The sequence below is a fragment of the Agelaius tricolor genome, unplaced genomic scaffold (assembly GCF_023055355.1).
Source record: "Agelaius tricolor isolate 1412-34295 unplaced genomic scaffold, bAgeTri1.0.p SCAF_5, whole genome shotgun sequence".
NCBI classification, from domain to species: Eukaryota; Metazoa; Chordata; class Aves; order Passeriformes; family Icteridae; genus Agelaius; species Agelaius tricolor.
The window spans coordinates 2,394,357-2,419,455 of NW_027269265.1; the positions used below are offsets into that span (position 1 = coordinate 2,394,357).

The 25,099-nt window shown below is 51.0% G+C and overlaps 1 protein-coding gene across 5 annotated transcripts in view; it reads right to left on the bottom strand.

Annotated features, from left to right (window-relative positions):
* Nucleotides 1-25,099, bottom strand: part of TRIM9 (tripartite motif containing 9) — a 74,729-nt gene that overhangs the window by 3,335 nt on the left and 46,295 nt on the right. The window contains exons 4-12 of one of the 5 annotated variants that reach the window (XM_071426071.1): nt 18,875-18,985; nt 17,322-17,475; nt 14,095-14,240; nt 11,466-11,604; nt 6,688-6,876; nt 4,100-4,141; nt 3,037-3,060; nt 1,717-2,020; nt 518-680 (exon numbers count right to left, since the gene is read on the bottom strand). In XM_071426071.1, coding sequence (XP_071282172.1) covers nt 518-680; nt 1,717-2,020; nt 3,037-3,060; nt 4,100-4,141; nt 6,688-6,876; nt 11,466-11,604; nt 14,095-14,240; nt 17,322-17,475; nt 18,875-18,985 — 1,272 coding nt within the window. The other 4 variants (XM_071426070.1, XM_071426073.1, XM_071426072.1 and 1 more) reach the window with 4 other exon arrangements.

Sequence of the window (25,099 nt, forward strand, 5' to 3'; positions counted from 1 at the left end):
GAGAAATGAAAGATGGAAATACCGGAATGGTGGCACCGCTTGGGGATGTTCAGGAGAGCTGAGAGCTTGGGAGAGAGGGAAAGAAGAGGGGTTTGAAATGTCCCAGAGGCAAACAGGCTTTGAAAGGTGCCCCTCTCCCTGGTGATGCTCCCAGCCAGGACCTGGGAGAGCTGTAGGAGCTGGTGAGGCTCTTGTGAGGCAGCATCACAAAGGAGTTATCAAACCCCACCCCAAGGAGGACTGGAGAACCCTGGTGCTTCAGCAGCCCTGAGGGAGAACCTGGAGCAGGCAGTGAGGCTACAGGGAGGCCTGTCCTGGTTTGGGAGACTCCCAGGTGGTTTAGGGTGCATGATCAGCTCCTTCCAAGCCACCCTTGCTGCCCAAGAACTCTCCTGCTCCTGCTCCTGAGCAGCAACCACCGCAGTGACAGCAGCATGGGGGCCGTGTGACAGCGAGGTCACCATTCCCACTGCTGGGAATGTCACACCCTGCTCCAGAGAGCCCGACCAAGCCGTACCTGCACGTTCCTGTTGAGGCTGACGGCGGGGAAGAAGAGGCCCTCCAGGTTCTCAAAGGCCACGGGCCCTTGCTGGTCCTCGTTGATGGAGAAGGTCAGGGTCCTCCTGGTCAGATCCAGCAGCACTCCCACCGTGGCGCCTTTCGTGATCCCACCCTCCGTTCTGTGGGAGGAAAAGGCTCAATGGTCCCCGTGCTCCTGGCTCAGGCCATGGAGATCAAGGACTGATGATGGTGAACACCACAGCTCACCCAGCAGCCAGGCCATGACCTGCTCCCATCCCAGCCATGCTCATCCTTCCCTGGGAACCTCCTCCTCCACCCTCCACCACCCTGAGAGCAGCTACAGCGACACAACCACGGGGGAAAGCAGGTGGAACTGTGGAGCAAAGCCACACCAAAACCTGCTGATGCATCAGGGAAAGGCCTGCAGGAAGGTGACCCCAGGCTCTCCCCAAACAAAGTCCCCAGTCCCATGTGGAACGCGAGCAGTGGCTCAGGAATCAAGGCAAATGTTGCTGCAGGAGTTGCAAGGATTTGGCTGTTACTGGGAAGGGGATGCCAACAGAAAGAGTCAGCAGGGAAAAAGTGGTGGCAGGCAGGGAAGGAACACTGGAACAAGGCAGCACCAAGCAGGCAGGGCTTGATTCCCACTTGGGGAAGGGCACATCCTCCAACAGAGATGACCAGGATTGATGTCACCCACCCAGTGAACTCTTGTAGGTGCCACTCAAAGCCACAGGCTCTTTGGGCTGTGGTGTGGGGGGAAGCCCCTGTCCCTGCCTGATGCAGTTGGTTTGGGGGGATCCCTGGGGGCCCCCTAAGCTGTGTGTTCCCTGGTAGCAGCAGGCAGGCAAGGAGACTCCACACAGCTTCTGAGGGTGCTAATTCGATGAGGGTTTTTTGGGGGTCCCACCCCCAGGAGCAGCATGGTTTGTGAGAGAGAAGGGAGAAAAGGGAAGGCAGGGGGAGAGAGGGAGAGCCTGGGGAGAAAAGGGCCAAGAGAGAGTCTATGGTCTCCCCCCAGAGCTTAACAGGGAGATTCAAAGTGGGCATGGAATAAGCCTTGGGCCAACGGGATTACAGATCCATGACACTTCAGGGGAGAGGATCCCAGGCTTGGAATAACCGCTACATTTTCGAGGGGTGAGACAGAGCAAACCACTGAACTAAAATGCAACCCCACACCCACCCACCTACCTGTTGGTGTGGGAGTTGTTGTGCATGAACCAGCTGCGGTTGTTGTCCACGTACATGGCCCAGGCCTTGTCGTCCTTGCCCAGCATGGCATCCTTGAGGACGTCGATGCGAGCCACGCCAAAGGCCGGGTCGGGGTGGTTGTCGTAGCGATCGATGGACAGCTCCCAGTAGTGGAGCCCTTTGGAAAAGCCCGTTTTGCCCAGCACCACCCTGTCATCGTAGCTGTTGCAGGTGACAGTCAGGTTGTCATTGGAAAAGATGATGTCAGCGTGGGCAGAGGAGGGGTCGAAAGAAAACCAAGCAACTGGAACACACAAACAAGACGGGGTTAGCGCGGTGGGGACGCGCCGGGGACGCGGGGAGCGACACGGACGGGGCATGCTGCATGCAGGACACGGAGCTTCCACCACGGAGGGACAACTTCCACCAGGGAGGGACAACTTCCACCACGGAGGGATGCTCTGAGCTCCTGTGGCTGCAGCTGCCAGTGTGCCTGAGGTTTTATGGCCAGGACTTGGAGGAGTTTCGCTCTTGCTGCTCCATGGTTGCCAATGTCTCAGCTCGTGAGCCTGCAGGATCCTCAAGGCCTCCTAAAATTTGGGCCTCGCAGGAGATGTGATCCTCACCAGGTCTCCGGGCTCTAACAGAATTATGGAATTGTGGAAGGGTTTGGGTTGGAAGGGATTTTAAAGCCCATCTTATTCCAACCCCTGCCACGGCAGGGACACCTTCCACTATCCCAGGTTGCTCCAAGCCCTGTCCAGCCTGGCCTGGAATGTAACTTACTCTCAGGACCGAGTGTTATCAGTTTGCAGAGTCAGGTCAGTGTGGGAAGGGAACTGAGGATCAGCAGATAAACTCTGTGTGTGTATTTAAGGGCTGTTTGTGGGAACCAAAAGCACACACAAAGGTCTTCATTCACTGAGTCACACAAAGGAACCTCCCTGCCAAGCAACGAGCCACACCTAAGACAAGAACTCAAGGGAAGGCTGGAAAATGCCCCAAAACCTCCAGGATTCCGTAGGGCTGCTGGTTTAAATGCACAGGACTTGGTTACTGCAAATCTGACAGACACAGCGTCACGTCCTCGACAAGACAGACGGACAGGGAGTCATTCACAAGCCACCAGCCCGGTTCCCCAGGTGGTTTCCTCCAGCTGAAAATGTGAACTGACACATCCAACAAAACACTCTGGCGGCTTGAAAAACAAAACCACTCGTGTGAGACTGATTGACTCTGGTTTATTGGAAGGTTCCACAGGACAGCTGCCATGCACGCGGCCGCCCCGCGCTCCCCGCGCTGCGCACGGGGGTGCCGTACCTGCCACCATTTTTTTAATGTCAACTGTGGTCATCCCCAGGGAAAGGCATGCAGGAGAGAAAACAGCACGTCAGGTTGGGTAGGAGAGAGAAGGAGAAACCATTCCTGCTTGTCTGTGATTCCAGCCAGAGCACGGACCTGTTGGCATTGTGCATCAAGGTGGGGCGAGAGGCGCGAGGATGGGCTGGGGCTGTGAGAGGGAGCAGGGTGAGGAGGGAATCCCACAGGGCTGCGGGCTCCTTCTCCCAGGGGAATGAGCAGGACTGGCCCTGCAGACAGCCTGAAGAGGACAGGCAAGCGGCAGCCACCTTGCTTTAATTAGCTGCAAAGGGGCTAATTGCATTCAGGGCATTTGGCCCATGTTCAAGTGCCTTAATGAGCAGGGATATGTACTGAGAATCATGGAGTGCTTTGGGTTGGAAGGAACCTCAAAATTCATCCTGTTCCACCCACTGCCAAGGGCAGGGACAACTTCCACTAGCCCAGGTTGCTCCAAGCTGGCCTTGGACACTTCCAGGGATCCAGGGGCAGCCACAGCTGCTCTGGGAATTCTATTCCAGGGCCTCCCTACCCTCACAGCCTGAATTCCTTCCTAATATCCAATCTAACCCTGCCCTCTTTCAATTTTAAAGAGGAGGAGAGCAGAAGAATCAGTTCCCAATTACAGGGCCACTTCCAGAGCACTGACCTCAGGCTTCTCTTTAAAACCATTTGGGGGAAAACCAAAATGCCTTTACATCATCCAGCCACCATAACTTCTCCAAATTTGCCACCTGCTCAGGGCAGTGGTGGAGTTCCCATTCTTGGAGGGATTTAAAAGCTGTGTGGACGTGGCACTTGGGGACATGGCCTCGGCACTGCTGGGGAATAGTTAGACTCAGTTTTAGAGGGCTTTTCCAACCTCAACAATTCCATGATTCTGTCACATCCAGGAGTGCTCTGCAAGCAGGGTACGAGCGAGAAACACTGTTCAGTCGCCAAAGAAAAGATAAAAAAGCAAAAAGAATAAAAAGAATGAAGCAACAGGCAGTAGGTGCCAGTTAATTGTAATTAAGATACTTGCCTAATTGGGAGTAAGGCGATCCTTGTGAGTCAAAATTGCATCCTATAAAGAGATACTACATTTCACACATCACAGCTGAGGAACAACAACCTCCTGACAAACACTCTGAGCATTTCATTGTTAATTAAGCATCCAGCAGCCACGGGAGGCCTGATTCATTAAAAGCCAGAGGGCACGGAGAGGGGTGGCAAACACAGCCTTGAGTGTGGACTGTATAAAGTCTGACTGCTCAGGATGCCAAATTATTCTGCTTTTCTCAGAAAAAAGGCAGGAAATTTTAGCCTTGGTGGAGTATCTTGGCTGCTTGGTAAGGATTCTCTAAACTGACTGAAAAAACACTTCTTGAAGGACAGGGATTGAGGAAAAGGCAGCTCCTGATGGGTGTGGGGTGGAATGGAGCTGGAATGGAGATGCCCAGGGGCTGGCACCTGCCTCAGACCCCAAAGGGCTGTACCTTCATCAGCTGCAAGGGCAGGATGTGTCAGGTGCCCTTCATGCTCCTGTGCCTGATTGCTGGCTGCAAGCACCTCATGGGAGCCAGGGACTGATCCAGGAGCTTGTCCAGACCTAGGGGCTTGTCCTGATTCAGGAGTTTTTCCTGACCTAGGGGCTTGTCCTAATCCAGTTTTTTCTTACCTAGAAGCTTGTCCTAATCCAGGAGCTTGCCTTGATCCAGGAGCTTGTTCTGACCTAGGAGCTTGTCCTGTTCCAGGAGTTTTTCCTGACCTAGGGGCTTGTCTTGATCCAGGAGCTTGTCCTGGTCCAGGAGCTTGTGCTGACCTAGGGGCTTGTGCTGACCTAGGGGATTGTCCTGATCCAGGAGCTCATCCTCACCAGGAGGAGCCACCAACATAAGCCCTGTGTGGGGCAGCACTCACCAAGGGCGCTGGATTTTAGGGCCACCCCTGCCCAGCTCTGTGCCTGGTTCCCCCCTCCTGCCCTGGGTGTTGGTGGGAAGGCACCTGGCTGTGGTTGTGCTCCGTGCTGTGCCAAGAGGCTCCTCCTGAGGCTGCTTTAATGAATCCTGCCCCGTGTCCCGACTCCAACACCGCTTCTCCAGGGCTCCGCGCATCGCTGTGCTCCAAAGCTCTCATGAGGGACACACAGACCCTGTTTTGGCTGTCAGGACCCCGTTTTTCCCTGTTCCCCCACCCCAGAGTGGGGCTGCAGAAGGTCCAAGGTGCACGCATGGGTTTGGCTCACGGGCAGCACGGGAGGGTCCCGGAACCCCGGACACAAAGGAAGGAACGTCCGTAACAAAACAGCGTTGGAAGCCATCAGCTCACAGCAGCGCGATGAGAAATCAAACATAAAAAGCACAAAGAAAAGAAAGTTTGCAGGGTCCTCCCCCCCACCCTGGTTATTCTGGCAAGGGTCATGCTGCAGCATTCCTCATTCCGTGTTATGGGATGGAAGTCAAACAATCGGGGGCCCCCATTCTTCCAGGGCTTCCACCGGAGCAAGCCGGGAATGAACGCCTTTGGAGTGGTGTACATCCAGAGTGGTGGAAGAATCAGGGCCCAGGATCTTTAGCAACAGAAGATGTGCAAAGATTGGTTAGAAAACAGCTCTGAGAGATGCCTGTGCCTGTGGCTCCTTTCTGGCTGCCCAAATCCATCCCTCACTCTGCCTGACCTGCCTCCATCCCAGCACAGCCACGATTCCGGGCACACGGATCTGAGCTCGTGTGGGGCTGCCAGGCCACAGAGGCATCACAGGGGTGGTGTCCTCTGCTCTGCAGGAAGCAGGGCTTTGGGATGGGCACATCTGAGTTTGGAAAAGCTGAGCCCAGTGCTCAAAGCTGAGCAGAAAAGAGCCCACGTCTCCAGGCCCTAAGTCGGGCTGTGAGCTGGAATCACAGAATCCCAAACTGGTTTGGGTCGGAGGGGACACAAATCACCTCATTCCACACCCCTGCTGTGGGCAGGGACACCTTCCACTATCCCAGGCTGCTCCAACCTGGCCTGGGACAGACACTTCCAGGGATGGGGAGTCCTCAGTCTCTCTGAGCAACAAGCCAGAGCCTGCATCCAGACTTGCTTCTTTCCTAAGAGGGGTCTAGATTTAATAAACCAAACTCATTTCACAGACCATATCTCCCAGCAGAGGCTGCGTTTCCTGGTTGTGCTCAGAAAGGAAAGCATGGGGATATTCCCACAGGTTTCACCCAGGGAATGTCTTTTCTGATTAACCCTTGACACAAGCTCAACACAAACCAGAAATGAGGAATCTTCCAGAGGAAAGTGTCCCTGCCCATATCAGGAGGTTGGAAGTGGATGAGCTTTAAGGTCCCTTCTAACCCAAACCATTCAGGGATTTATGATCACCAAAGGGCTCAGCCTCACCAAGAGCAGCACCCAGGTAAGGAATGACTGTGCTGCTCCATCAGCCCACACCTGAAACACCCCAGGAGAAGCACACCACTGACCCCCCTGGGCGGCAGGAGCAGGCCACTGACAAACAGAAAGAATTCCCACTGCCATCTGCATGTCATGGCAAAAACAAACACGACAGAACAGAACAAACAGAGAGTTTGGAGATGCCCAGAAGCACAGACCAAGAGGCAAGGCCAGAGGTGCTCAGCTCACCGGCTGAATTCAGGGACTGTAAGGAAGAATGCAAGCTCAGCTGGTGGGCCGAAGATCTTAGCTCAAAGTAGGATCTCCCCGAGAAGCTGGGTTGCAGGTTAAGGGTGGAGGAGAAAGGACTCATTCTACGAAGCTGCGATCTTTCCAAAGGCACTGGAAAAGGGAGGGTCTGCTCTTCTGACTGCGTGTCTAAACGTAAGATCAAGGCAAACTGCACATCAGACATGGGCTCTCTGCTGGGCAGAGAGCAGAAAACAGCTCTGAGAGATCCCTGTGCCTCTGGGGATCTCTCACTCCCCAGCCCCAGCCCCAGCTCAGGGCAGAGCATGGAGCCTGCTCCTGTGACAGGTGCTGGGCAGCCCAGAGAGACCCTTGAGGGCAGCCTGACAGCAAGGAAAACATGTTCATCTTCCAAAGTGTCCCCGTGACAAATTCAACTGGTTTTCTGTAAAGGGGGGAGGGTTCTGCATCTCTTCACAGTAATGCACCTAAAAGAATTCACAGGTTACCATGCACACGTCCCATCGTGCTTTAACACATCCCAAACCTTTTCCCAGGGGTGGCAAACCCAGCTGGTGACATTTTGCAGGGCTGTGCTAAGCTCCATCACCCTAAGAACCACCAAGCACCCACCTTACTCAAGGGTTGTTCGGGAGGTTGTGTTCTTGGTATCCCTTTGTACCTGTCAAAACACATCTGAGCCTTACAGCAAGAATTTAACCTGTGGCATTCACAGCAAAAACGTCAGAGCAGAGGGAACCTCTTGGGTCATTGGTCTCTGTTCCCTGCTACCACAGTCACCTCCCACAGTTTCTTCCCTAACCTCTTCCAGGATTGTGTTAACATGAAAATGTAGAATCCACCATCCACACGCTCACACTGCATCCCCCAGCCTTCCCAGCTCTGCTGTGAGTATGGATTGAGCTGGGAATTGTTAAAACAGATAAAAAGGGAACATTTCTTTGCATGGTGGGTTGTAACTTCTGCAACTCGCTGCTGCTGTGGCCCAGGCTGTGGAAGCAAAGGGGGTCAGTGGGGTCAGAGGAGATAAATTATTGCACAACAGCCAATAAACAGAGCTCAAAGTTTGTTTATTAGTTTAGCTTCTAACCCTACCAAGAGTGAGAGGAGCTACTACCACGAGTAGCTGTGCTCATGGCTCTCCCTATCAGCCCCTCACATCCCTGTAGCTCCCTGGGGCTGATCCCCCTGGGGTTGCTCACCCTTTCCAAAAGCTGCTGGTTAAAAAGCCCTGCTTGCTGCTCAGGGTCACTCCATGGATGGTCAGGAATTTAAAGTTGGGCTCCAGATGAGGAGCTGGGCTTGAAAGAAAAGGTTCTGGTGCTTGGCTTGGCTGGGGAAGGGAGGAGGAAGCTCTGTGCCTGGAGAGAAGCCTGGGAGGCACTGCTGAGCTCCATTTCTCCATCTCCACCTGGAGTGAGCTGGTCCTTCATCCTGACATCCAGAGCATGGAAAGAGGTCAGCAGGAGTCTGGCTAGAGGCAGGGAAATCTGCTGGATGAGGGAAAACCAGGAGAGCAGGGCTGCCCAGCTCAGGGAGGAGGAGGAGGAGGCTGGGAGAGACCCCAGGGCAGCCAAGCAGGGCTGCCACCAGCCAAGCTTTGGGCCATGTCTGTGCCCTAGGTCACCTTTTTCTTCCAGACTCACTTCCCAGCACACAGCTGAGCTTCATTCAGGTGCTGGAGAAACAGAGGTTAAGGCAGAGCCTTGGGCTAAGATGTGAGAGAGCAAGAGACACTCGCAGGGATTGTGTGGAACAGCCCCAAACCAGCTCAGGAGGGGACACAGCCCAAGGGAAGGATGGCACCTTCCACCCTTGCTGCCCCTTGGCTGTGCTGGTGACAGGGATCTTCACCCCTGGGAAGCCCCAGCACAGGGGAAGGGCTCAGGAGCTCAGACCTTGTCCTGCTGCTGGCACCAAGAACCAGCTCTGGAGGGTGACCTGCCATAGCTTCCTCAGGGATGAGCAGAAGCTGCCTCTCCCATGGGCTGGGAAGATGCTCCTGCTGCAGATTCCTGCCTTCCCATGGGATTTTCCACCTGGCTGCTGTGGCTGTTGACAGAGGCAGCACCTGCAGAGCCCCAGGCACGTCCCCTTCTTCTCATCCTGGTTCTCTTCAGATGCTGAACCCTGCAAGACCTTTTGCTCCCCACTACCCTCTGCTCATAGAAAGAAGAAGAGAGGCTTCAGTTCCCTTGCACAGGCTGCAGATGAACATCTCATGGGCCAGAGCTATAAACCAGCTCTTCAATACCAGAGTTCCTCCCAGCCACGTTCAGAGAGATTCTCTCTTCACATCGAGCCTGTCCCTTTTTTGTCCTCTCTTCCCACACAACCACTTTGCAGGAAGCTGCAGAGCTTGGCTGAAGGGAAAAGCTAAGCCTACTTCAGACAAAATAGCTCTTAAGAAGGGCTGATGGTGCTGTAAAAGGCAGGAATAAAAGCCTAAGCCAGGGCTGTGATGTGCTCCATTCACAGTCACTGGGATATCCGGAAGCTGCACACACAGATGTGATTTATTTCCCTTTCAATCCAAAAGAGCTCAGGCAGCCTCTAAGAGCACAAAATGCTCCAGGCCCGTTTGACTTTCTCTCCCTGCCTTTTTTTTTTTTTTTTGTGCTGGAATAACAAATGCAAGAGCTCATTCAAGTGAAAAGGCTGAATGAATGCAGCCAAGGAGATGGAACTTCTCCTTGGTGGCACAGCCCGAGCACAGCCCTGCTGGGGCCACAAGCAGCTCTTTTCTCCCAGATTCCTCTGTATTTTGGAGCTTGGCTCAAGGTGAGAACACCTCTGAGAGGAAATCAAAGCTGGGAAGATCATAGAGAGGACCCTGTGAACTCCTGGCTGGGACAACTTAAAGCCCAGCTGGTTTTGATGAGGAAATTGTGCCTCAAATGTGTCGTGTGAGGCACGAAGGAGATGAGAAGTCAAAGCTCTGCTGTCTCCTGCTAAGGCTGGAGTGGGAGCTGTTGACCTTCAGGTTTTGGGAGCAATCCTGGCCAGCCTGGCACGGGGCTGGATGCAGCTTGTCCCCTCCCTGGATCTCCAGAGGAACTTCTGCAGCTCCTTTGCTGCTGGTGCTCAGTTTGCAAACAGGCACTGAGGTGTCTCTGACAGATGTGCCAAGGCCTCTGTGCTGTGCTGTGACCTCCCTGCCTCTCCTGGGACAAGTTTGTCACAGTTTTGCTGTCTGCTCTAGCTCTGAATGAATCCCATTCCTTGCTGACCTGCCCTTTCCAAACTGGAATGGTGATCTGCAGGCAGCAAGAGAAACTAGCTTAATTTCTCTAACAGAAACAAGCTTGCTCTGCTTTTGTCTTCTATTTCTTCAGCAAAAATCCCATTTTTCTCCTTGCTGAAAGCCCCCAGGGCTGCTCTGTGGCTCTCCCCTTCCTTCCACCCCCTCAGCAGCCCCACAAGCTGTGTGTGCTCCCTTCTGATCCCAGCTGCCAGCCAGCTGGATGCTGCTGTGAAAAACCCTCACACGGTTTGGAAAAGAGAGATTTTCGTCTGAGAGCAAGGAAAAGGGATTGCAGCAAGCGTGGAGAGCTCCCAAAGAAGGGTTTTGTGCCTGGCTGTGGGGCAGCAGACGTGCTGGTGGGGCTGATCCCTTCCTCCACAGCTGCACCTCCCCACTCCCACCTCGGAGCCAGCCCTGCCACTCTCCACCTGCACGTCAGGAATAAACCAATTTTCCACAATGGATTAAGTGCCTGGTGTGACAAATGTACTTAAAGCCAGGCAGGGAGATCCCCCTGCAGCCTGCAAGGGATTGTTTAATATTCTGAGTGGGTGTGGGGGCGATGCAGATGATGCTGCAGGGCTCCTGTGCTCCCCTGGCTCTGGAAGGACAGCAGGACACCAAAACACTGCTCCATGGCCCCTCTGCTCCCTGTGCTGTCCTGCCAGGCCTGGATCCTGTGCTTATGGCATTGTGCAGCCAAGCACAGCCCTCAGGAGCAATGCTGGCAGTGCTTTGCTTTAAATGGGCCCAGTGGAAACATCTGAGTTTCCCTTTTGTGGAAGCTTTCCCTTTCACATCTCCCCAAATTTAAACCCCTCTCTTCACAGAGAGCAGCAGGCACAACTTCCCAAGGACCTGTCCTGGGAAACCTCAGGGAAGAAGAGGAAAACAATTCTTATCTCTATTCACTGCTCCTGTTGTTTTTGCAGGTGTGGAATGTGTCAGGAAGATTGTTTACCTGAAGGGATTTGGTAACTGGACTCTGGTGATGGTTGTTTATGTTAATTAACCAATCACTCCAAGCTGTGTCCTGGCTGGCTCAGACAGTCATGGGTTTTTCTTTAGTATAGAATAATATAAAACTTCAGTATAGTTTTCTTTAGTATGGTATCTGTTTAGTATGTCATTTAGTATTGTATTAATAATATATTAGTATTAGTAATATAGAATATATATTCTATATTACTAATACTATTCTATAATATAGAATAACTATATATATATTAGTATTAGTAATATAGAATAGCTTAATACAGCAATTGTTCAGCACTCTGAATCCTGGAGTCAGATCCCCATCATTCCCAGACCTCGGGGTGTCCCTGCACTCCACACTCCCCCCGTGCCTGCCCAGAGGCCACAGGCAAAGGCTGAGAGGGAGCTCCTGGCTCTGCTGGAGGCTCCTGCCCCAGCTGTGCCCCAGGTCAGTGCTGGTGCTGCTGCAGGGGTGGCTCAGGGAGGGCTGCAGGAGCTGGGCTGGGCTCTCCTGAGCCGCCTCCAGGCTGTTCCTTACCCTCGGAAGTCTGCAGCACCAGGGTCTTGCTGTAGGGGCTGACTCCTGACTTGTTGAAGGCCTTGACACGGGCACTGTAGGTGCTGTTGAAGTGCAGCCCATCCACTGTGCACATGGTCTCCTTGCCCACGTACACCTCCTGCAAGAAAAGGCTCCTGTCAGTGCCAGGGATGGGGAATGGCGCTGACATCTTTCATGAAAAATCCTTTCCTTAGGAGTTTTTGTCCTGAGCAGCTGAGAGGCCTCAGGAACAAAATGCAAACAGTGGTTATCTGTACTGTGGAATGCAACAGGGGCATCTGAGATTGGTCTCTGTGGTTGTTTTTAATTAATGGCCAATCACAGCCCAGCTGTCTTGGACTCTCTGAGAGTCACAAGATTTTATTATCATTCCTTCCCTTCCTTTGAAGCCTTCTGATGAAATCCTTTCTTCTATTCTTTTAGTATAGTTTTAATAGATCAAATACTTTTAATATAATATATTAATTAATTAATATACTATAAATAATATAATATACTATAATGTACTATAATATATATATTATATAATATATAATATATATTATATATAAAAATAGATATATAAATATAAATAATATATCTTTATTAATATAATATAATATATTTTTATTTATATAATATATTTAATATATATTAAATATATCATATAAATATAAATATAATAGATATAATATATACAATATATAATAATATAATATAATATAATATAATATAATATAATATAATATAATATAATATATCAGCCTTCTGAAACATGGAGTGAGATCCTCATCTCTCCCCTCTTCCTGGGCCCCCTGTGAGCACCAGCACAGGGAACAGCCTGGCACACCTTGTGGGGCACAGGATCCCCCCTGGGGCATCCCTGGGGGGCTGGGGAGGGCTGAGGCTGACCAAAATGGGGTTTGTTCCCTGGGCTCAGCACCAGCAGGAGCTGAGGGGGGATTCTGCTGGGATCCCAGCCTGGAGCTCTGCCCCCAGATCTGAGGTGCAACATCAGGAGGACGTGGAGCTGCTGGAGAGAGTCCAGAGGAGCCATGGAGCTGCTCCAAGGGCTGGAGCCAGGCTGGGAGAGGAGAAGGCTCCAGGGAGAGCTCAGAGCCCCTTCCAGAGCCTGAAGGGGCTCCAGGAGAGCTGGAGAGGGACTGGAGGGACAGGAGCCAGGGAATGGCTGCCAGTGCCAGAGGGCAGGGATGGGTGGGAGACTGGCCATGAATATTGGCAGCAGCAAGCACTGACCTTGTTCTCCCCACACCCATCCTGCTGCTCCCCTCCCTCCAGGTGCCGCCCCTGTCACCTCTCCTTTGCCTCAGCTGTGCTCTGGCAGTGCCTGAGTCACTGTGGGGAAGTTCAGAGTGCAATGGGCTGGTCCTGTGCCTGCTCTCCGTGGATGTGAACACGCCAGAATAATTATTGGCGTGTTGGATCAGAGAAAAATCATATTTTAATTGTGTAATTACAGCAATTTAAAAGCCCTCAGGCCTTAAACACCTCTGCTTGCTGGCAGCTGGCAAACCATGAGGCTTTCATGGCAATTAGCATGCCTTGCATGAAATATTCAGCAGCCGAAAAAGATGGACTTTAAGGAATGGTTTGGGTTGGAAGGGACCTTAAAAACCATTTTGTTGCACCTTTCACCATCCCAGGCTTCTCCAAGCCCTGTCCAACCTGGTCTTGGGCACTGCCAGGGATCCAGGAACAGCCACAGCTGCTCTGGGTAACAAGAGCTTCAAACATTGAGTTTCCAAGTCAAGGTGGCCACTGGAAAGGCATTTGCACCTCCTCAAATCACCCTGTACCCCAAAACCCCACAGTGTGTCTGCACCATCTGCTTCCCTGGGCAACCCAGCAGGGAAAAGGGGACCTAAAAAAAAATATGAGAACAAATCCTGTGGCAGGGAATCCCTGGAGGCAGAACATCCCCATAAATCCCATGGCAGGAATCCCTGGAGGCAGAACATCCCTCCAAACCCTGTGGCAGGGAATCCCTGGGGGTAGAACATCCCCCAAACCCTGTGGCAGGGAATCCATAGAGGCAGAACATCCCCCCAGATAATTTAGCAGGGAATCCCTGGAGACAGAACATCCCCCCAAATCCCATGGCTGGGAATCCCTGGAGGCAGAACATCCCTCCAAACCCTGTGGCAGGGAATCCCTGGAGGCAGAACATCTCCCCAGATAATTTGGCAGGGAATCCCTGGGGGCAGAACATCCCCCAAATCCCATGGCAGGGAATCCCTGGGGGTAGAACATCCCCATAAATCCTGTGGCAGGGAATCCCTGGAAGCAGAACACACCCCCAAATCCCATGGCAGGGAATCCCTGGAGGCAGAACATCCTTCCCAAATCCCATGGCAGGGAATCCCTGGAGGCAGAACATCCTTCCCAAATCCCATGGCAGGGAATGCCTGGAGACAGAACACCCCCCCCAAATAATTTGGCAGGGAATCCCTGGGGGCAGAACATCTCCCCAGATAATTTGGCAGGGAATCCCTGGGGGCAGAACATCCTTCCCAAATCCCATGGCAGGAATCCCTGGAGGCAGAACATCCTTCCCAAATCCCATGGCAGGAGTCCCTGGAGGCAGAGCCCCCAGATCCCAGACGCGTACCCTGAACTGGCCGCCGTTGCCATCGTCCAGCTCCAGGATGTATCCCTCCACCTGCACGGTGGACAGCGGGGGCTGCTTCCAGGACAGGGTGGCGCTGTTGTTGTGGGTGCAGCACTCCTCCAGCTGCAGGATCGGCGGGGCCGGCACTGGGGACGAGACTAATCACCAATTAGTGCAATTAGTGCGACCCTGGGGGAGGGGAGGCAGCTCCAGGGGCAGGGGAGGAAGCAGAAAGGATTTTTCTCCCACTGAATTCCTCCCCCCTGCCGGCCTGGTGAAGCTTTTCTGCTTTATTCCCATTTTCTAATTGATTTTGGGGAATTATGGCAGCACAAAGTGTCTGTTTTGAGCTGCCTGAACCTTTCATGCAGCCAGTCCCAAACCTGGGACAATTCTCCCACAGGTTCTGGTTCTTATCTACAGCCCTGCTCTTCCCTTCAATAAATTCACTGCAACAAAACTGGGGGGCTGAGCATCCACTTTGGCTGCCATCAGCTGCACAGGGGGCAGAAAGGACTGCCAGGGATTTTCCTGCTGTGTTTGGGCATCTCCACATGTCCCACAGCCTGAAAAGCACAGGAAGAGTGACAGGGAGATGTCCCCTGACACACCTCTCAAAGAGCTGCTCGTCCACCATCCTCATCCTCACTGCCCAAAGTGACAAGAGCCACTGGAAGCAGACATGGAGAAGCCAGACAAGACGGGGAGGAGCCATGGATGCCTGGGAAAAAGCTGGATTTGCTCAGCATTTTCACCCTCTGTGACTCCTCCACCTCCTGGGCTGCATCCTCCAGGCTGGCAGAGGGTGTGGGGTGCCTTGGGACTGCTCTTTGTGGAGGCCTCAGGTGCTGTCCTCTCTCCCCTGGTGCTGTGGTACAGATTTGGGATGCAAACCCAACCTCCTGCAAGTCTACAAAACCAACAACTGATTTCCACAGACAGGGTGAGCTGGGAGGAGGAGGAGGAGGAGGGATTTGATAAGAGGAGGGTGGGCGGCTGAACCAGCAGCAGATTTGCTCTTATTAATTAAAAATAACCCTCTGGGCTAAATTGCAGGAAGGGAGGGCAGGAACACAGGGCTGTGAAACAGCAATCCAGCCCTCCCTGGGTTTGCTATCCAAAAATATTCCTGACATTTCAGATGAACAGCCTGGCTAAGGAAGAGCCAGCACGGGCAGCTCCTCACTGCCACCAGCACCATCAGCTGAGGATGCTCCTTGTGGTGACAGAGCAGAGTGTGGCCAACATCCTTCCTGTCCCTGGCCACTGAGACACCCTGGGCTGTGCAGACAGCTCCTGGGCCAGGAATTGCAGCTGTGGTGGGGAGGAAGAGCAGTGCCAGAGCTGCAGCTGGTGGCTGAAGGTCCAGGCCAGGCTCAGTGTCCTCCTGAGCCTCCCTGTGTCACAGCCCCTCTGCAGCTCTGGCAGCTTCCCTGGGCTTCCCAAACCCCTCATTCCCCATGGGCTGCAGCAGCCCTTGGTGGGACAGGAGAAGGAGCACAGGGGGAATGGGGAACAGCAAGGAAATAGAGAAAAATAGAACTGGAATAGAATAGAATAGAATAGAATAGAATAGAATAGAAAGCCAAAATGATGATCTAAACCAACAGGGAGGGGAGGGAGGGAGGGCAGAGCACAGGCTAGGTGACCTGGCTCTGTTTGCAGGGACATCTGCTCTGTGACAGATGCTGCTGAGCACAGAGATGTGAGGAGAGCTTTGGCAAAAGCCTTGTGCTGCTCTCAAAAGAGAGGTCCCAACCTGCAGAGCACTTTTCAATGCACTGACAACTTTGTCAGAGCACTTTTTAATGCACTAGTAAATTTTTAATGCAGTAGGAGGGGTTTTCCAGGCAAAGCCAAAGCCCTGGCACCCTGCTCTGGCCCAGGGATCCAAGACAGGGAAGCAGATGGTTGGCCCAGGGATGCAAAACCCACAGAAAGGGGCACAACTCTGGGTCTGGGGTGCCCAGTTCTGCTGGGAGGTTGTTGGATTAGGCCCTTTTCTGACCCAGAGATGGGGTAACTGAGAGGCCTTTCAAAACTTTTATTCCATTTTCAGTCTCATGTGAAGGGTGGGGCAATACAGATGTTATAGTTCACACCATCACAATCACAAGACAACTATTTCCTAATTACAATACATTATAAGTGTTTCTTGGCCTATCAGCTTTTGTCACACCATGCTGTAAATGCCTTAAAGCCAATTATCTAAAATTACCCCTTGTGGGTCCCACTACAATACACCTTTCATAGTTCTCCAAAGTATTTAGTTTAATTAGTTTAGTTTGCAAAGCCATCCTTTGAAACTTGTTTTTAGTTCTATTTTTCTCTTGACAATCTTTGTCTTATTCTATAGCATTTCTAAGTCAGCATTTCTCATCTCAAAGTTTCCATACAGATGCACTCTATGTCAGCCTTCTGTTAAGCTTTGAGAATTCTCTACAAATTCACTTCTCACAGGAGGTGAGAAACTCTCCTTTTCTGCCCTTCCCCTGGCACGAGCTGCCTGGCAGCTCCCAGCAGGAGCAGAGCTGAGCTTTGGGAAGTGTCCTGGATTGCCAAGCAAATTGTTTTCTATTTGCCATCTGTGTGGCAGTTGTCCTCTGTTCATTGGGCAGTTTTTCCTTATCTCTTCCACACCCACTCCTCCCTCTGGGGAGACACCTGCTGATAACAGCCATGGAATGTCCCTGCATGGCTGATAAGAACTACAGCATCCCATTGGGAGATGTGAGCCCAGAGGGAGGAGCCAATCATTCCTCCCTGGATATAATCTGGAGATTCTGGAACACCAGCACAGCTTCTGCACTGGATTGCCCAGAGGAGCAGCAGCTGCCTCTCCTTCCCCTGGATCTGCAGAGGAAGCCTCCACCCTTCTCCAGGATCCCTGCTCCAGCAGAGCCACCCCTGGCACTGCAGGAGGGCTGAGCCACAATTCCAATGGGGCTGTGCCAGCACCCTGACCCACAGGGTGTCAGGCTGGGTTCTGACTCTGGCACTGTTGGTTTGGTCACTGCATTGTTTATTTCATCCTTTTTTTTTTTCTTCCCTATTAAAGAACTGTTATTTCTGCTTCCATATTTTTGCCTGAGAGCCCCTTAATTTAAAATTTATAGCAATTCAGAGGGAGGGGTTTTACATTTTCCATTTCAGGGGAGTCTCCTGCCTTCCTTTGCAGACCCCTGGCTTTCCAAACCCAGGCAGGAAGGCACTGGAAAGATCCTTACCTTTCATCTGCACGAAGTCCAGCTGGTGGATGGACTGGAGCAGAGGGGCATTGTCCAGGTTCAGGTCGAAGTCCGTGGTCATGCGGGGGGTGAGCGTCCCCTTGCCCCACTGATCCTCGGTCATGTGCACCCTCCTGATGAGAGCATCTGAGATCTGCAGGGCAGGAGCAGCCTCAGCTGCCGTGGGAGTGTCCCATGCCTTGTCCCCACCCTGCTCTCCCTGTCCCTCTGCCTGCCAGGCTGAAGGCTGGGATGTCACACGAGGTTTCCAGCATCGCTCTTCCCTGCAGGCTGGGCTGGAGGAGGGAGCCCTGGAGTGCTGGGTGCTATTTAATGGCAGGGTTTAGGGCTGAAGTGTTGGAAAACCCCAGCTTTACAGAGATGGGGCCACTGAGAGGTGTTTTAAAAGAGTTTATTCCCTTATCAGTCTCATAGAAGGGTGAGACACAAGAGATGTAAAACTCAACACCATTCTATCAGAAGCCAACCCATTACCTTATAAATGTTTTTCAGCCTATTAGCTTTTGCCACACAATGCTGCTAATACTTCACCCCATCACCTAATTATTTTTCCCCACAATGCATCTTTCACAGTTCTAATTCTCTAAAATATTTGGTCTTTTTGTAAGGCCATAGTTTGAAACTTGTTTCTAGTTCAGTCTCTCTCTCAGCAATGTCATCTCTACTCCATGGCCTTCCTAAGCCAGCACACCTCATCTCAGAGTTTGCACACAGGTGTACAAGGCTGTGTGAGCTTTCTGCCAGCTTTTGAGAATCCTTCACAAATCCATTTCTCACAGCAAAGGGAGCCCAGGAATGCCTGGTCTGTTGGTGTCTCAGTGGAGAGCCAGGAGCACAGTGTGATCCCTGCTCCAGAGAGGCACCATCCACCCCCTGCTGCAGCCCTCTTGAGAGGAATGGCAGATTTGTCTTTCCAAACAAGCTGTGGGTCTGCTGGTTGATAAAACCAGCACTGGGAGATAAAAGAAACAATGGGAAGGATTCCACTGATTGCTGAATGGAAAAAGATATTTGCCTTTAGAAATAAACTTCAGGTTTGCTGATAAATGAAATTAGACATTGAAAGATGAAAGAAAGAATGGGGAAGAAAAACCCCTAAATTCCATATCAATTAAACATTAAAAGGAGGGTTATACATTACAAGGGAATCTCTGGTATCAGGTGTTTTGGGGAGTCTGAACCTCTCAAGGACCTCAGCCAATGGGGAAAGAGAGAAGGGAAATGTGGCTGGGAAATTGGGATAAAAAGGAGGCTGCATCCTCCAAAAATGTGAGAGATCCCAGGGGAATGCCCCATGGCCTCTCCCTTTATTCAAATAAAGCCAAAGGACTCCTCTGTCTCCTTCTTGGACATAACCTCTGGTGTTTGTGGATTAATTTTCCTAACACTCTCCTCCAGAAACGTCCCTGCCCCACCCCTGCTCCTGCCCTGCTGTGAACATGGAGGTGATCAGAGGCAGATCCTGGATTTTATGGGGCCATTTCCCCTGGAGCAGCCCCAGCCCTGCAGCACCCCCCAGGCCCCAGCCTGACCTGCAGGAAGCCACTGGGGTCGTTCTCCTTGATGACCTCCAGGCAATATTCCATCAGCCCCGTGGTCTGGCGCAGCTTCACCGTGCAGTGCGAGATCTGGTCCCGCACCACCTGCAGGGGACAAGGACACCAGGGTCACCAGGACTGGCCCAGACTCACACACTGAGCTCCAGACCTTTCAGAACCTGGGCAACAGCAGTGTGGAATCACAGAAAGTTTTTAAGGTCCCTTCCAGCCCAAAGGAATCTTGTTCCACTCCCTTGCACCATCTCAGGTTGCTCCAAGCCCTGTCCAACCTGTCCTTAGGCACTTCCAGGGATGGGGAATCCACAGTTTCTCAGGGCAACCTGTTCTAACAAGCTTCGTTCAGCCCAAAATCATAATTAACACACATAATTATTCAAAGCAGGAGGGCAGCTCCATGCCCTGCCTTTAATTAAGCCAGCTTCCAAATGGCAGCTGGTGAGCTCCATGCCAAGCAAATGCCAACTTCCATGGATCCACAGCTGCCCTGTCCAGCCTGGGCATGCAGCCAGGTTATGGGGCTGGCTCTGGGGCAGCTGAACTCAGGAGGATAAGGAGTGACCCTGGCAGCTGCTCTTTGCCAGGGGGATGAACACATCACCTCCCCCAGCTCCATCCCCAGGATGTGTTTGAGATGCTCAGCAGCTGCAGGGACCATGCTGCAGAATTCCCTTTTTTTTTTCTCCACAGGCTGGGGATGAGCTCTGAGGAAGGGAAGCTCTAAGGAGAGGAGATAAATAAATAAAATAAATCCAAGCTCAGCCTGGGGCTGCCCAAGCTCCGCATTAAGGCACCTCTTGCACTCACAGCTCCTTCCCCAAGGGATCACATTCCAGCATCCCAGCAGAGCAGCACAAGGGTGAGGTTTGCTGGTGCCTCAGGGCTCTGCTGACCTTCCCTGAAGCACAGCAAGGAGGAGAGGGTCCAGGCTGGATGACACAAGGATTATTTTTATTTATTTGTTTGAAGCTGGCTGCTCCTTCACACTGCACCCTGCAGGTCCAGGATTTCACTGGCAGAGCAGCTCGGGAAGAGAGATTTTATTCTTGGAGAAAAGTGTTCAAATGCTCACAGAAGATTTTTTATTTTGTACTCCTGGAAAAGCTTTAAAAAGCTGTGTACAGCCCTCCACTGGCACTGAACAAAGCTGTGCAGCTCTGTGGAGTGTTACAGCAAGGATGAGCTATGAGGATGAGCTTGGCAGCTGCAGCCAGATGGGAAAAGCTGCAATAAACAGGGATGAATATTGTATTTGTGGGGTTCCCAGATGAAGGAAGGAATGAGGAATTTGACTCCATGTCCTTAGAAGGCTAATTTCTTATTTTATGATGTAATATATATAATAAAATAATATATATATATATATAAATTAAAAATATATAAAATATATGTTTTAATATATAAAATAATACACATAATATTTTATTATTATGTATACATAATATATAATTACATATAATACAAAATACATAACATATTATTATATATATTATATTATATTATATTATATTATATTATATTATATTATATTATATTATACAGAAAGGAGCCCTACAGAAGGCTAGAAAGATACTAATGAAAACTCATTACTCTTTCCAGAGCCTCGACACAGCTTGACCTTGATTGGTCATTAAGTGAAAACAATTCACATAAAACCAATAAAACAATCACCTGTGGGATAAACAATCTCCAACCACATTCCAAAGCAGCAAAACACAAGAGAAGCAAATAAAATAATATTGTTTTCCTTTTTCCCTGAGGCTTCTCAGCTTCCCAGGAGAAAAATCCTGGGCAAAGGGATTTTCCCAAAAAATATGAGCGCCACAGATGAACATTCCTGGGAGGTCAGTGCCTGCTGCTCCCCACTCTGGGCTGGAGAGCTCCTCCTGCCAGCCCTCCTGTCTGAGGGATGGGCAGGGGAAAGGAATTACAGTGGGGGAACCTGGGCTTCCAGGGGGGGCGAGTCCTGCAGGGCAATCGGTGCCATCATGTGTTGGTTAATTAAAATTTAATCACCTCTACTTAATCACCTAGCAGGAAGAAAAGAATTAGCAGCCTTGCAGCTTAGAAGCAAAGATTCCTTCAGGTTGGAAAAGCCCTCTAAGACCACCCAGGCCAACTGTCCCCCCAGCACTGCCCTGCTGGAGCCCTGGGAATTGCTGAGAATTTCAGACTTTCTGTGCTGCCAGGAACTGACCCCCAAGAGAACACTGCACTGACCTGAGGCTGTAGAAAAAGCTTCCAAAATTAAATGATAGAACTGAGATTATGGGTGTGGAGTTTGAATAGAAGTGTGTGATATCACAGAGTAAAAAACTTAGAGCTTAAAGTTTTAAAATGTAGTATAAAAATATATATATATAATGTAGTAATATATATATAGTGTAGTTATATATATATATAAAAAATATATATGTAGAACTATATACATATATAAAACAAGATAGAAGTTTTAAAGCAGAAGCTTATCCTTCTTCTTCATAAGTTTAGGTAATATTATGTAATTGGATAAAAAAGTCCACATTGTGGGACACAAGTAGTCATTAAGTTAAAAGTAAAAATAATTTAAATATTATTGCTTAATTAAACAGTTTATCTTTAAAAGGCCTTGTAAAGAGAGAGATGGGGCTCCATTTTTAATTTGTTAAAATACAGTACTGTAGAACTCAGGGTTTGTGAGACTGTAGCATAGATAAGAACTAATAAACATCTGAGTCCAAACAAGAAACTCCATCTCATGCTTTTAATCCCAACCTTAACAAAAAAAAAAAAAAAAAAAAAAAAGGAAAAAAAAAGGAAACAAAGAATCCACATTGACTCAAGTTCCCAGGTCCACATGGATTTAAAATCCCTCCAGGCATGGAGATCCCGAGCACCTGTGCCAGGGCTGGACAAACCTTTCCATGAAGAAATTTTCCCTAATACCCAATCTTGACTTCCTCTGGTGCATCTTGAGGCTCTTCCCTTTCATCCTGTCCCTGTTCCCTGGGAGATCTGGGACAACCCCACAGCTGGTGTGAAATGCCATTAAATGCCACTCTCCAGAACAGCTCCAGATTTTCGGGGAGCAGCCATTCCTTGCTGCTTTCAGCAATCCCAGCCTGGTGCTTGCAGGCTGTGGCAGGGGGAAGAAGGGGTGCAGGGTGCACAGGGCAGCAGAGGGAGCTCCCATATTGCTCCTCTGGAGCTGGACACTGTCCAGAGGCTTGTGGAGATGCTGGAGGGCTCTGAGCTGGAGCTGGACCTGCACAGGCTGGGTTTGGCCTCAAACACTGCTCTTGTTAGAGTGGGGAGTTCATTCAATTCCAGTTTGTGACACTTGAGTGCACTGGAACAGCTCTGCTGGCGTGAATCACACAATTCCAGGATGGTTTGGATGGGAAGGGATCTTTGAAAGCCATCCCATCCCACCCCTGCCATGGCAGGGACACTTCCACTGTCCCAGGCTGCTCCAAGCCCTGTCCAGCCTGGCCTTGGGCACTGCCAGGGATCCAGGGGCAGCCACAGCTGCTCTGGCAATTCCAGCCCAGCCAGGAATTCCCAATTCCCAATCTCCCATCCATCCCTGCCCTCTGGCACTGGGAGCCATTCCCTGGCTCCTGTCCCTCCATCCCTTGTCCCCAGTCCCTCTCCAGCTCTCCTGGAGCCCCTTCAGGCCCTGCCAGGGTAAGGCAGAGCCAACAGCAGCTCCTGGAGATCCCACTCCCACCCTGACCTTCCTGAAAGAGGGCAAGCCCCTGGATTTCCCTTCTCAGTCCCTCAGGACAGGATCCAGAAGGTGCAAAGCAGCTTTTGGGCTTTGTGTGACCCCTCTTGCTCAGGACTCGTCTGCTCCTGGAAGGGTTTTTGCCTGGGTGGATTTTGGGTCTCCCAGCTGCAGACCATGAGATAAAACCAATCCTGTGGGGTGCAACCCTGCTGTCAGAGCTCATCCTGGCTGCACCAACCATGGCACAGGCAGGGTTTGCCCTCCCTGCCTGCTGGGAATGGGATCCCATGTGGAATGCCTGGAAAAGCCACCTTGACCCCTCTGTGGGGAAATGCACGTGCCACTGGGAAGGCAGCAAAGATGGGATTGCTAAAGCAATCTTCTTATCTTCTTTGCAGCTTAAATCTCTGTCTGCTTTGCCCAGGATAATGAATTTGTGAACCTCTCCCTGCTGGAGCTGGTGCTTTCCAAGGATTTCCAGCAGAATTGCCATCTGCTGCCCCCAGCCAGGCTCCAGCTCCAGGAAACAGCATTTGCTGGGTGAAGACATAATAAAAGCTTTTTCCTTTTTCTGTTAAGGTGCTCAAAGACCAGAAAAAAAATAGGCTCCAGCAGCAGAGAGACTCCACACTCCCAGAGCAGCCATTTCCAGGTGAATCCAAAGCTGCAGCCCTGTCCCAGCCCTCCTCTAACTTTGATCCCCTCAGGGATCCAGCATCTCCCATCTGGAGAAGCAGGGCATAAAACAGCATTTTAATTTCACCATCTCTCCAGCAAAAAAGCCAAAAGTAGAAATCCAAGTTGCCTTCACCAGCACCAAACTGCTTTTAAGGCAAAAAAAAAGGATCTTTGGTTGGGATCTAGTAGGGCTTTAAAGGAGAAATGGGATGCACATAGGGCAGAAGGATTCCATCAGTCACTTTGACCAGTAAAATTAAAGGTCTTAGAAATAAGACATAAACATCTCACACATTTGAAGGCCTGGTCTAAACCCAGTGGGGACAGTAAAGCCAAAATATTTTCCATGTGGCCTTAAGCCACTTGAATCCTGTGATTCTTAAGCCATAGAATCCTGGGATTCTCCTCATGCAGGAGGGATTTCTACTCCCTGGGACCCCAGAAATGCAGGGTTTGCTGATGGAGAGAGCTGGAAGGGAAATCTGGGGGTGCCTCAAGTCTTGGACTCGTGCAAGAGCCTGTGCTGGGCTGAGGGGCAGCCTTGGGGGCCAGGAAGGACTTCCAGGAAAACCTGGCACATCCAGGGGGGTTTTGAACACAGCCAGGGATGGTGATCCTGCTGCTGGCCTGGAAAACCCTTTCCATGAAGAAATGTTCCCCCATATCCAATCTAAATCTCCCCTCAAGCACCTCGAGGGTGTTTCCCTTTGTCAGCTCAGAGAAGAGACTGACCCCAGCCTGGCTCAGATTTTGAGGGGATTTGGGAAGCTCCACACTTTTTTTCTGTGGTCATTTTTTACCAAATACCGTTTCCCCCCCCCTTTCAAGTGCTAAATAAAGCAACAGCCAGAACCTGGCTGCTAATTCCAGCCTATAAAAAGGGGTTTTTGTGCACTCACAGCAGCTCACAACAACCTTAAAATAGGACAGTTCTTTCAAGAGCTTTTCTTCCCTGAGATGGCATTAACTGTAATTTACATTTTAATTTTAATACAGCTCCTAGAAGGCAATAACATCTCCACTTAAGTGTCCTCCTCCTTTTTCAAGTGCTTGGGTGGATAACACATTTCAAGGCACTCAACCTTCCCAGTGCCTGGGATGAGTCCTGCTGGGAATGTCACATGGAGGACACAGATGGAATGTCACACGGACCCTCCCTCCTCACCCTGGCTCACCTGCACACCCAGATGGAAAAATCCCAGCTGGAAAAATCCCCAGGACAGACCCTGGCAAGGTTCTGAGTGTGCAGAATCCCAGAGCCAGAGCTTTCTCCAGGTGGGTGTTTCCATGGTGGCCTGGGAGAGGAGCTGGGAAAGCAGAGCTGCTGTGCTGGCACCACCAGGAACCTGATCCAACAGGGAACACCGAGTTCCACTGGGAAATCCTGACTGAAACCCCGAAAAAGGAGCAGCATTTCACCCCTGGAGAGGCAGTGCCATGGACAGAAAGCCTTGGGGACTGTTCTCTGCCATCTGCTCTCCTGGGAAATGTGGCAAACAGCAACCTGGAGAAATCATGGAGCAAAGGCATCCCATGGCCTGAAAAAGACTGGAATGGTCCATAATGCTGCTGAGGGCTTCAGGAGGAGCACCCAGAGCTCAGCCTGTGTGTGTGGTGGGTTGAGGAGAGATTTCTTCCTGGGACAACACTCCAGGGAAGTCTCTGTGTGCCCTGCACAAACCTGCCCGTGCTGGAGGACACCACCCCTCAGGAAAGACCCCAGTGCTCCTCTGAAAACCAGGCCCAGCAGTGGGAAGGACACACGAGGAAGGAGGAGGAGCTGCCCTGGCCCCAGTGCTCCTCCAGATGTTGGT